Source organism: Chiroxiphia lanceolata, chromosome 5 (genome assembly GCF_009829145.1).
Source record: "Chiroxiphia lanceolata isolate bChiLan1 chromosome 5, bChiLan1.pri, whole genome shotgun sequence".
NCBI classification, from domain to species: Eukaryota; Metazoa; Chordata; class Aves; order Passeriformes; family Pipridae; genus Chiroxiphia; species Chiroxiphia lanceolata.
In genome coordinates, this window is record NC_045641.1 from 47,838,026 (window position 1) to 47,851,599 (window position 13,574).

At 36.0% G+C, this 13,574-nt stretch overlaps 1 protein-coding gene across 5 annotated transcripts in view; it reads right to left on the reverse strand.

Annotated features, from left to right (window-relative positions):
• UHRF1BP1L (UHRF1 binding protein 1 like) overlaps nucleotides 1–13,574 on the reverse strand; it is a 54,374-nt gene that overhangs the window by 20,451 nt on the left and 20,349 nt on the right. For 4 of the 5 annotated variants that reach the window (XM_032689470.1, XM_032689471.1, XM_032689472.1 and 1 more), the window contains 8 exons: nucleotides 12,462–12,553; nucleotides 10,831–11,020; nucleotides 7,697–7,837; nucleotides 7,020–7,190; nucleotides 5,632–5,812; nucleotides 4,207–4,290; nucleotides 1,704–1,886; nucleotides 1,481–1,599 (listed from right to left, as the gene is read on the reverse strand). In XM_032689470.1, the coding sequence (XP_032545361.1) occupies nucleotides 1,481–1,599; nucleotides 1,704–1,886; nucleotides 4,207–4,290; nucleotides 5,632–5,812; nucleotides 7,020–7,190; nucleotides 7,697–7,837; nucleotides 10,831–11,020; nucleotides 12,462–12,553 (1,161 nt within the window). Of the gene's footprint in view, nucleotides 1–1,480; nucleotides 1,600–1,703; nucleotides 1,887–4,206; nucleotides 4,291–5,631; nucleotides 5,813–7,019; nucleotides 7,191–7,696; nucleotides 7,838–10,830; nucleotides 11,021–12,461; nucleotides 12,554–13,574 lie in introns of those variants that run through there. The other variant, XM_032689473.1, reaches the window with a different exon arrangement.

Genomic DNA, 13,574 nt, shown 5'->3' on the forward strand with positions numbered 1-13,574 from the left:
GGAATCTATATAGTTTTAAAGGTATCAGATCCCCTTCCTTCATAGGAGGCAGGAGGTAGCAGGTCACTTTCAAAGGTGTTCAGTAGAAGCCTAGAATGATCTGATTATCTTTACTGCAAACACTACAGCTCCTGTTTAAGCAGTTATGCTCAGATTTAGTGTGTTTGCATACAGTCTGTCCCAAAGGATCCCATAACTAGATAAGGGATAGATAAGCTAGAGAAGTTTATTACACACATATTAGGAAGTCCTTGTACTGTTGTAAGGACAGATTCCAGTACACAGGCCAACTCTCAAATACATGCTAGACAAGGTGTTCAGCATGCACCTGGCAGAGATATGTGTGCTTTGATATGCCTGAAGGGCTACTTTACAGGAGAATCAAAACACCATGGAACAGTAATCCTCCATTCCTGTCTCCTTACAATGTAAATTATGGAACATGGAAAAAATCACGATTTGATATGTATTAAATTTCTTTGAATGCATCCCAGTTTAAAAAGAATGTTGTCAAAACAAAGCTCTTTCATTCAACAGTTAGTAGGTCAAACTGCTAGTTTGAAATTACCCAGTGTATTAATATTGAATATATGATGATGCCTACTTGAATGAGTTTCACTGGAAACTGCATAGAAATAATGACAATTAAAAAAATTGAAAATGTGTTTCTGTAGAGGAGGAGGAGATAAGCATCTGAAGAGTAGAAGGCAAATGGAAACACCAACAGTACAAAACAATATTATAAAACCACTTCAAACCCAGATGAAGGCTCCTAGTAGTAAGCTACAACCCCTCACAATACCAGAAGTGATATTGAAAAAATGTGTTGAAAACTGGAACAAGAGCAAGTAGAAATCACAATGACAAAAGGGCACACACTAAGCATTTTTGTTAGGACCTGAGACTTAGAGTAGATCCTCCCATATCCCTACCATTCTGCCTAACAAATATAGTCCTTCTCTACTCCACTCGCCTCAAAAGAGTGAATCTGGACCACAACCAGCAACTCAAACTACCCCCTCTAACAAAGGGGAGGGGGATGGAAATGGTTAAAGTATCTACTCAAGATATCACAGGGGAGGGAGGGGCTGAAGAAAAATTTTAAAAATTTAAAAACCTTCAACATTTTTTAATGTACTTTGAAAAATATAACAATAAAGCCTGGTATACAAAACTGCATATTAAAATATTGGGTACCTAACACAGTACAATGAAAAGATCAATTTTTAAATTTCAAATTCATAATTTGGGGAACAGTAGAACTAGGATCCAACACATAACTGTGATAGTGCCACAATATAAAGTCAATGAGAAAATGTCCACCAATTTTAACAAAGCAGAAACAGGTCCATAAAGGTCTAATCCAATAATGAATGCATAGTCTCATTCATTTCAATGGGCTTTATAATTGTCCCTTAAAAACCACAGATAACAGTGAAGGGTGAAGTAGCCCCAGTTTTACTAACTTTAAGAAATGTACCTGATATATATTGAAATCTGCAAGTCTAACCACAATAGGACTAGACATCAGTTTGCCCTTTGGTTGTTGGGAAGATACAGAGGAAGCCCTAGATGCTCCTTTCGGTATCTGTTCTTTGCCTGTAGGAAAGAATAGTGATGGAATCATTGAAAAGAACACTTTTTTTTTTTTAATAGTTTTAACATTTCATGGAATTAGAGCATTAGTGATGTAAACAAAGTACCTGTTTGTAGGTTCTGGGGTGATACATCAGGTGGTGATTTGGGAGGAGAATCTACAACCTGATCCTTCACAGCCTGCTTAAGCAATTCAACATTGCTTTTGAATTCATTTAATAATTCTTCAGCCCATCCACTTCTGGCTTTAGTGGCATCACTATAATGCATCCAGTGGTCACAGCTGTCTCCTGCAAATAAGAGGAATGGTGAAAATATTAACTCATTTGAAAGTTTGCTTCTAACAGGATAACAAGCTTGCACTACTTCACAATTCTTCAAAATATAATCTCATTGCATGCTGTAATTATAGAACAACAGAAGTCATAACAGACTTTAAAACAGAAGTTATATATTACATAAACACAAGTCTCAGTACTTCACAAAATCACTCAGAATATAATATTACCACCTGCCTTTTAACACCACTAACACTCAAAACATCATCAAATATTTGCAGTTCAGAGAAATTTGATGACACACTGTCATATGTGAGAACATGCAAAAAATGTTTAATCAAAAAAAAAAAATGAGAGCAAGTAATATAATGATGTAATCATGGTCACTTTTTCCAAGCTTATCTTTCCTGCCAGAACTATGTCCTAAGAAGTTCCTGGTCCCTTTCCAGAAATGTATTCTTTTTGTCTTAGTTCTCTAGCACCTTTATGGCACACAAACAAGAAGGTAAGTTCAAGCAGTGCTGCAGCACACACAGCCTTAAAAATCAAGCCAAATGGAAATTCTTTTATTCCTTTTTCCAATTCCTGTTCCAATTCCAGCATGTGTCTGTTGGTCAAGCATTCAAACCTCTGAAAGAAATTGAGATATCTTCAAACAGTCCCTGTAAAGACATTCTACTAACCTGTTCAATAGTAAGGATGCAGTACAAATAACTTGTACCAGCTGGTACATCACTCTTTAAATACCACCAAGTGAAAACTTACTTTATTTGGGACTTAATGAGCCTTTGGATACTTACAGTGAGGATGAGTAGATATGGTTGCTATTAAAACAGGAAAATGTTTTCAGAAAAAATTGTGACATCAAGTCTAAATGCAAATATTTCAGTATGGAAGAAACTTTTAGGGAGGGGCCTATCACAAGACATGATATTTTTCCCCACCCTACTACCTCACAGACATCTTTGGTGGTTATTCACATCTTTATAGCTAAGGAGGCCCATGTGGATGAACTAGGAGCTGTACAACATGTGGAAGCAGCATCAGGTTACCCAAAAAGAATATGGTGGATGGTGGTTAGGAAAGCCTACCTGGAGTTTAGTCTAATAAGAAGCATTACAGGTGTATCACAAGCAAAAGGAAGAGCAGTGAAAGCTTGGACTTGCTGCTGAATGGACGGGGGACCTGGTGAAAAACAGCGTGGGGAAGGCTGAGACAGTCAATGCCTTCTTTGGGGACACTTGCCTTCAAGATTCCCAGGCCTTGAAAACTTTGGCAGTCTTCCCCTCAGCAGAAGAGCATTAACTTAGGAAACATTTGTTCTGTTGATCAGACATCCACCAGTCCATAGAAACAAGTGCTGAGAGATGTCAAGTGCTGGCCAATGTCATGAGGAGGCCAGTCTGAATTATCTTTGAAAGGAAAGGTTTCTGAGGACTGGAAGAAAGCAAATGTTATTGCTATCTTCGAGAAGGAGGATAAAAAGAACAGACCAGTCAGCCTCACCTCAAAGAAGGTAATGGAAGAAGGTAACAGAGGGCAACAGACCAAATAATCCTGGAAACCATTTCAAAATACACTAGTGACAGGCAGGTAATTGGAAGTACACGTGCATGGCTTTATGAAGAAGTCATCCCTGGGGAACTTTACAGCCTTCTACTATGAGACAAGTGGCTTGATAGATAGATAGGGTAGAGCAGTGGACATTGTTTACCTCAGCTTTAGCAAGACTTTTTCCACTTTCTTGTCATGTGCTTTGTAACATGTATCTTGTCTCTTCTAAATTTTTTAGATTTATACTAGAAATTATTAGTAAGAAATGCTTCTTTGGAAATTGCTAACATTTGTTTAATGACATTTCTTAACAAAAGGACAAAAACCTCTACCACACTAGGATTCTTGTTTAGGAAAATAAAAAGAAAAACACTGCTCAGATATGGACATAAAATAATAGACTTGTTTATGTGAAAAAATCTAGCAGATGGACTCTTGCAAATATCCAGTTAGTGAATTCTCAATATGACATACTGCCTTCCTCTGTCAACACACAATTCTTTTCATGTGAGAAATGTGTAAACACCATTTTGCTGACCAAACAGAACAGTGAAAAGTGTGTGGCCTCAAACAGCTCATTCACAGAAATTAAATTGGTTCCCAGGTTGTTGCTTTTGTTGTTTGTTTCTGCATACAGAAGGAAATAAAAAGGTGTGCATTTCAAATGCTTTAAGCATTATTATCCAAGCTGAATATATACAGACAAACACAATTTTTTTTAGTATTCAAGCAAGATAGTTACATTCAGAGGTAATTCACAAAATGTTCACTTTCATACCTGCTTTGTGAAATGGATAATAGTCCACTGTTAAATAGCTGAAGGAAAGCTGCATGGCCCCTCCTGTAACACGTCTATTTGGGTCTGTAAAATAAAACAATGATTGACTCTGCAGGTTGCAGTTAGCATGCTAGTTCTCAGTTGCTGCAATCCTTTAAACACTCAACAGCTACTTCTTCCTCTCCTTTACTGTCTCTCCTTACAACCTCATTATCTTCCCTCAAAATTTTCACTCAGGTTGTCTTCACTGATTTCTAAAGATCAACTCACAGAATTCTGTGCTCAGGCACTACTAGCAAATTGCATATTGTTCTAAATGTTATTAAAAAGACAACATGTTAAACACATATCACTGCAGTTTATCTGAAACAAAACTTTTTACACTGAATACGACTATGATCGGTCATTTGAAGTCAACATTTACATTAAAGAATACTGTAAATATAATATATTTTATTTGACAAATATTGCAGTGAAGGGATCTTCTGAGAGTCTTCTGTTCTGATTTTTTCCATTGTTCAATTTAAGCATCTTGGTCAGAAATAAAGGACCAATAAAGAGACCTCACTAGGAATGATAAATTCCAACTGTAGATGATACACAGCTTGTAAGGAAGTAAGTCTCTACCCAGTGAACCTTATGCTCTGCTGCTTTGCAAGTGCCTTCCCTAATCAAGGAAATACATTTGCTAAAACTTCAGTTTTTCACACTCTTCTTCAGCAGACCTTGTATATTTCCATAATTTTTTCAGTAACTAGCCGGTTCCTTGGATACACACCAGTATGTCACTCTCTTCTGATGACTTTTAAAAGACATGAAAGAAAGGTCATTTGCCTTCAGTTTTTCTGATTCTAAATATGGCTACATGCATTAGCCTTTTGTTAAAAAAACCCCAACATATCAAATTTACAGACAAAATTTTAAGGTCATGGGACACTTGTTCTATTCTTTCCACATCCTGCAGACCATACCAAATTGTCTAAATTAGTAACACAAAGAGGACTGCTCTTTTATTAGTCTGTATTTATATGAGTATTACAGAAGCAGATTGTATAGTGACCCTTTCAAGCCATGGTAACGTTGCCACTGCATTCTTCATAACCCAGTTAACTTATAAAAGAAAAAAAACCCAGCAGTAATAATCAGACTGAGAGGATCAGTTTCTAGAAGACATTAAAAACACAGAAGCTATTAGCGCTCTTAGCACAGTTATTGCATTTATTCTAAAATAATTACATTCAATAACGACATATTGTCCTGGTAGAGCCATCTAGATAATTTTACATGTGTCCACAGACGCTGGAGACAATTCTGACTATTCCACTAAAATAAAGACTCTTGATTAACATTACTGTATTCCTCAAAATGTCTTCTAAAGATGATTATAAGTCACAGATATGTTACTTTAAAAAAAAAAAAAATTACCTTTTTCTTTAGAATGGATATCATCACATATATGTAGGTCCAAATGGGAAATTACTAAGTGATGAGAAGTTTCCTTAACATCAAAATCATTAAATAATTTTACTATTGCATCGTTTTGATCAGATGCTGCTGTTGTCTGGTGCATTTTCACCTGCTGAGAGCTGGGTGCAGGGGCAGAGCTCTGAAAAAATATTTAGTTGTATCAATTTATGATGCTTATAATTTCTTTCAAGCATAAGTATCCAGTTACTTATACAGAAAAAGCCTTTGAAATAAGGAAAAATCTGCATGATGTGCATTCACCTTGGATCATTAATGAGGTTTAAGTGTACTGTTTTAGAATAAAGCTAAGTTGAGCTAATGGGTGTGCATCATAAAGAGGTAGTGCCAGTGCATCCCCATTCTCCCTGTCCTCCCTACTTCCTTACACGCCTGTCACTTGCAGCTCTGGTATTTTTCTGACTTTTGTTGCAAGCTGTTCAAGGAAGTAAAACAAGAGTGGGCACCCTTCTGCTACTTTAGCTCCTCAAACTAAATCACAATAGGATCAAACATAAGTTGGTGCCAGTACCAGAGAACTGGCAAGTACAGGGCACTGAAGCATCAGAACCTCCCTGCTCAAGAACAGCTAACCATTAGATTGCTGTGGCTAAACCATCAAAGCACATTGTAAGGCATCAGGACCACCACAAGAACTGAACTCTCCATTACAGTACATAACTGACAGTAATCAGTTTTAGTAATAAATCATGTTTTATTTTTATAGCAGTGTCTTTTACCAGTGTATTTGTCCTGCTTCTTCACAGACAAGAAATGCCTCCCCTTGACACTCACAAAGCCCAATTGGTCTAGTCTGCTGCATTTGCTGAAGACCACCAAGGTTTATATGCAGCATCAGTAGCACAGATATGCCAGTAGAAATATGTTTAAAGTAGAATCGTTTTTCGCTATATATTCCAATGAGAGCTGCATGAGAGTAAGCTCTTACTAAAAGCTAGTTTTTCAGTACCATGAGAACAAACTGGACAAGAAATTTAAATCATTATAGTAAGCATATCTACCCACACATTAAGGTTACCTTAGTGTGTCTTAATTATTTAAATTCATAACCAGAAAATATTCAGAGAACTAATTTACTAAATAGTTAATCAAGGGTTAAGTAAATACAGAAATCTAAATACTCTGTACATGAATAAAGAACAAAAACCTTTTTTATTTTCTGCAACTAATATCAATACGCAAAATCTTGTAAAATAAAGTCTATTTTATACTACGATTCATTCCCAGGGTAATTCAAGATGTATAGTTGAATGAAAATTAGTAACTGAACATTCTCTAAAATAGATTACCACTTGATAATGATATAGTGAGACACTCAATTCTCATACCTGGGCTGTTTCAGAAGCCAAGCTTTTCCTCTGTTCCGTTGATTTCTCTATAGCTTCACTAAGAGATTTGGCATACTGCACCATGGCTTTCAATTGGGAATCAGTCAAAACCCACAGCAAATCATCCAGAATCAGAACCAGTTTGGATGCCACTACATTACAATCTTTTAACTGTAGAATAAAAATTTAAAGAAGTTGAATGGGCTCATTAAGTACTTAAGTTTCTTATATACATAGGGAGAAAAAAAGCAGAATGCAAAAGGCAATAACATTTTTTAATTTAAAAGAATTACCTAAGACACAGTATATTTATGCCTCACTTTATGTGTTTGGCATGCACTGGATATTAAACTGCTGCATTTCTCTAAATATAAGCAATGTAAATATTACCTGAATCTAGAGAGGTAAAACAACAGGCATCATCAACAAAGTTCTGCAGAGCAAATGGTTTCATTAGTAGGACCTGTACAAGGTCTTCATTTGCAAAATCTGCCTGCAGTATTCCTCATAAACTCTACAGTCTTACCAATCATATGTTATTAAAAATTTAGTTCACAGAATTCTACATTTTACACAGTCTAAATTTAAAACCTTTACAATGTGTGTGTATGCATTAAGGGCATGAGTTACAAATTAATTAATAAAATAATAAAAGATTTCAAACTTTTCAAGTTTACCCTTCTTTTAAGCGTGACCCTAATTTTGGATTGGTTAGTAATGAGTCGAACTGGAGCACTCATGATTTCATGCTTAGAACTCTGGATTGCATCTGCTTCTATTCTGATCATCTGCCAGTTGATTTCTTTAAAAGTCAAAACCTTTAGAGAGAGAAAAAGAGAAAGAAACAATTTTCATGCAATCTGATGGTTTACTTGCACCTAACCATGTGTATGTATATATCTGTATACATATACACACAAACTCACATGAGCTATATGAACAGAATAAATACAAGTCACTTGTTATTCCACTTACAGGTGTTGGGAAGCAAAGCCCTGACCCTTCTTGCTACCTCCAAAATGTCACAGAAATGTTTAGCTACTTCCAAGCAGGCCAAGGTAACAAGCAGCATTTAAAATATTCAGAAGAAAATAAAGGTCACAACTATTGCATACTAGGCTGCCTTTGGGAGAGGAAAAAAAAGATTGTGTAGTTTAGTTTCGAAATGTTAAATCATAGTACATAGAAAAAGAGCAGGGAGGCAAGCAAAGCTACAGGATGGGAGAGGGTTTTTTGGTGTGTTTTATTTCAATTAAAAGAGAAACTTAAACATTGAGCACACTGCATGCCATGTAGATCCCACAAGCTTTGAATCTACTACATGGATTTCTAGAAGACACAGCAAACAAACGTAAGAATAATGATACAAGAGCAGCAAGTACAGCTGGACACTGAAAATCAAATAGGGAAAAACCAGTGACTGTTCAGCAGCAACATCATGGAGAACATCAAATGAACAGGAGGACGTCAGTAGGAAGAAACAGTAATTCTAGTCCTTCCTACATGGTTTGGATGAGGGGATCAAGTTTACCCTCAGTAAGTTCGCAGACAACACAAAGCTGGTACGGAGTGTTGATTTGCTGGAGGGTAGGAAGGCTCTGAAGAGGGATATGGACAGGCTGGATTGATGGGCCAAGGAAAACTTTATGAGGCTCAAAAAGGCCAAGTGCCAGTCCTGCACTTGGGTCACAACAACCCCAGGCAGCGCTACAGGCTGGGGGAAGAGTGGCTGTCCAGTTCAGGGCCCCTCAGTTCGAGTCAGACATTGAGGTGCTGGAGCAGGTCCAGAGAAGGGCAACAGAGCTGGTGAAGGGTCTGGAGCACAAGTCTTATGAGGAGCAGATGAAGAGCTGGGGGTGTTTAATCTGGAGAAAAGGAGGCTCAGGGAGACCTTATCACTCTTTACAACTACCTGAAAGGAGGTTGTATCAAGGTGGGAATCAGCCTCTTCTCCCAGGCACCTAGTGACAGGATGAGAGGACAGAGCTTCCAGCTGCATCAGGGGACGTTCAGGTTGGACATCAGGAAGAATTTTTTCACTATAAGGGTGGTTAAGCATTGGAATAGGCTGCCCAGGGAAGTGGTGGAATCACCATCCCTATAGGAGTTCAAGAAATGACTGGACATGGCATTTAATACTACGGTCTAGTGGGCATGGTGGTGTTTGGTCAAAAGTTTGACTCAGTCTTGGCAGTCTTTTCCAACCTTAGTGATTCTGTGATTACTCTCTGAAGAAAAAAAGATCAGCCATAAGAAAAGCACAAGAAGGAAGAGTTTGTTTGGTATGCATCTTATTTTTCATCAGCCATTCTTTTCTTGATAATTTGGAAATCTTATGGCATACGTCCTGAGAATATAAGCAGAGACTTAAGTAAAACATTCCCAATATGTCTGGGAAGGAGACACACACAATCAAGTGAGCAAGATGGAAAGGCCCAGTGCAAAGTATCCTGAAACACTATTTGAAGAAAAGCAGAGTACCTACCCTTCTCATACAGGAGATGCAGTGTGATTGAAAGCTTCTAGAAAAATTCTAAGGAAATTCCTTTTCACATTAAGAGTATAGCTACAGCGCAAAGCTACAGCACAAGTTATCTTCATAGTACAGCACTTCATTTGTTTTTTCACCTTCTCATGTAATTTACTGCTAACAAATCATTCACTGTAATTTCTAAGAATTTATGTTTACAGAATTCATTGCCCTAAAAGGAATATTCCCCAGAGAAAGCTCTGTTGTGTATGGGGCAACTGTTCGGAACCAAATTCTTCCTAAAAAGCAAAAAATATGCCAATTCAAAATTCCATCTGGTCAAACTTTAATTCTTCCTCTTTAGACTTCATTAACACATACAGTTGAGCTACAGGAAAGGCAAACTGTCAGAAAAATAGTTTTCAACTTCTTATTTTTGTGATATTTTTAACTGATATTCTCTTGGGTTTTCTTCTGCTATATAAAAACAACTACCAGACTTCTTGACTCTGAGTAAACTCTATTTCTTTTGGAATAATCATCTCTAAATAGGCAATCATGGGCAAAACTTAAAACACCCTTTTATCCAAGGCCAGATGTATGATGCTAAAATAAGTCTCTCTGAACACAGTATTTAGAATCAACCTTGCATTCAGCATACACTTTACTTTGGTTACCTGGGAGAAAGCCAGGTAACCAATGGTGTACATCACTTTCAGACTTCCACGTTAAATTCTCCCAGACAGTAGAAATGTATGCACTTTACTGCTATTACTTTTTTGCACACATATGATTTAGCTATTCCAAGAAAATTATTTAATTCTTGCACAAGAACTTACCAAAATTCATTTAAAACTGCTTTAGGAAACAAAATCCTCATCAGGCAAACCTTCACAAGCAAATAACCAGTTGAGTCTTTAAAAATAATAAAATAATACCAATACCAATAATTATAATAAAAACCAGCACAACGCCTTATCCTTCCACATTTAATATACTACTCTTTTTTCCTTCAGTACTTTTCAAGTCTGGCCCAGTTTGTACTTTAAAATAGTCACAAACTTGGGGAACGTAAGAACGAAACAACAGTACACCTGCTTTCCTCGGCCTTTGTTCTTCCCTAAGCATCCACTTTGGCCACTGCTAGAAACATGACGTTTGATCTGATTCATATCCACCATTTTTACATCTCTGGCTTCCTAGAGGACAGCTGAAACTACTGAGCACAGAATGCCTCCATTTCTAGTAATGGCATGTTTCCTACACTGTATAAGGCTGCAATTCAACTTACTCCTTTATGACAAAAACAAGGGAAAAAAGTTAGTAAAAGGTGTTCTTTACCTCTCCGCGCTGAGTTTCTTGTATTCTGGTAAATCTGAGGTCAGCATGTTCCCAGTTTGCATTTACACTATATATTCTCAGCTGGGAAAGTTCAAATGAGGCATTAAAGGCTTTTGCACCAATCCTTATTATAATGGAGTTCACAGAAACTGAAATGCCTTCTACCACTTTTTCAGCAAAGCCATATTCACTAAAAAGTGAAATGCCAACATATTAAATACATACCCAGGGAAAGGGACCAAAATTAAGCATATTAAACATGTGAAATAAATAATGAAACAGATGTTAAAATAAATTAAGTTCCTAGTGTATTCTCCAGTGAGCAATTTTTACTCAATATACTTGATCTAGTTTATAATTTCCACCCTATGATCCTAATCTCTACACAGTGATTAAATAACATATATTTGACTAAGATCAATCTACATGAAGTATAACAGTTAATGCAATCCTTCTATGTTAAATATTTTATACATATATATAAATGTATAAAAATATATATATAATACATATATAAGAATAGCAGTCTACAGCATTATGTAGAAATTTCACTCTTCTTTATGTATACATAAGGAGTAATTGACAGCAAATTAATTACTTGACAATTCCAGTCTGGTTAGTATTTATCTCTATAAGTCAAGTTATTCCATCCATTAAAAATAATACCTTTCATATATTCAAAATAGTATAAAGTATTTGCTTTGTTTCATTCTATAAAACAATGGTGGTTACGCTTCTACAGCAAATCACAGGCATTCCAGCATTAAAAAATTATATTTTAAATATTATTTTAACATCTAAAATTTTTTGCCTTTTGTTGTTTTGGGTTCTTTTCCGCTTGTTTTAAAAGTACAGTTTGTGTGGTTTGTCATTCCTTCTCCTTTTCATAACTTGCATTCTACACAGAATTCTCTATGGCAATGGCTTTCAAGCTATACCCCAGGAGACACAGAGGTCCATGGACTACTTCTACACATTACACAGAAGTTAAAACAAGAAAAGCAATTGTATCATCACATTCATTTCTCTGTATATGGGTCATTGTGACCACTGAAAAATGTTTTGTGTCCATATAAAGGAAATGACTGGGGGTGTGGTGAGATGGAAATCACTGATGTAATGCTACATTGTCCTAGCAAATTACTTGAGTTTTGGGATACACAGTGTGCATGAAATCTCTCTGTAAGATTTGGCCAATACAATAAAGGAAAGAGAACTTGAAAACACCACACTAACAAATAACTCTTAAAACTGCTTTTTAGACAAAATAAATAAAAAATTTTTAAAAGCCACATCAACATTATATATGTTTTCTAAAAAGGCTGAAGGCAAGATATCGTTAATTTTAAAAAAACTTAACAATTACACTTGGTAAATATTTGATATAGCAGTTGCCCCCACATGAAACATGCCTAGGAAGCTCCATACCTAGTTCACACATTCTCTAGGCTTGGGTCTGGATAGTTCCATTATCACTAAACCACTTCATGCACAAATAATAAAATAAAATTATGCAGAGATGGACATGGCAAACTGGAACCCTATATACTTCTGGAAATTTGCAGTCGATCAAACTGTTTTATAGAAATCCATTTTTTTTTGACCAATCACATGTAAGTATCATCACTGACCTCTGTCCAGATGCAGTTGCTATAGGAGAGGGTCCATTAGGGGCACGTGGCTCTTCACATGTGCTCATTTCCATTATAACTTTATCCAAGGACTTGAGAAACAAAACAAAACAAAAAAAATTGGACATCTAAGAGGTAACAAAGTAAATAGACAACATACGAAGAATAGAAATTGAAACAAAAAAAAACTTGAGAATTTTTTCTGAAATATACAAAACACATTTCTTACTATGTTGTTTTTTCCATAAACTTTTGTAATGTACCAGAATTATCTTTTTTAACTTTTTTCATGTTTTTTAATTTTGTGAGTTCTAGCAGACATCCCCCGACAAACACTGCATCACAAAATTCTTGATCCCTGAGTATTATTTATCCATCACACTCATTTTCAAAAATTGCATTTCAAAATGGACTTTAATGTAGTCATCTGTGTTTTCTTTCTACATGGCTGTGTTTATAGTGAGATACTTATACTTCCTGAGTTTTCTGAATGGTTCAGTAAGTTCAGAAAATTTTAACGGAAAATATTTGAAACTAGTCCACTAAAATTCATTATAGTCCATGAAATTTTGTGCTGCATCTCTGAAATAAAACCTGGATAGAATACACACTCACGTATATATATGTGAATCTTCAGTACATCTAGTAAAATAAGTAATTTCTAACCAGATATATTGTAGTGTAATTTGCAACACATTATATTGTAGCAAAATTGTATTCTATTTTTGCATTCTTTGTACTTGAAGAGTAGCTGTTACAAATGGAGCTGAGAATTAAAGGAATGAGACATCTAAATCCTGCTTTAACTGAAGGCCCTATTTAAGTAGCAGAACCATAACATGCATATTAACAGAGGTTGAACAGAATGGGAACAAACCAAATGCAAAACCATATTCCTAGCAATTGAATTAATACAAGAATCTCCAAACTTATATTGCAATATTTGTGACCTAAATTTATCATTACAACCTGGGAAGGCTCTTAGGTTAAAGCTTATAGTCCTGAAATTTTGTCCCATTGGATGCCCATTCAAAACACAGCAGTTAAGATTATGTCCCTGTCTAATTCTACTTTCTACTACCCCTTCTGAATTCCTGCATTTATGCTCTTAGG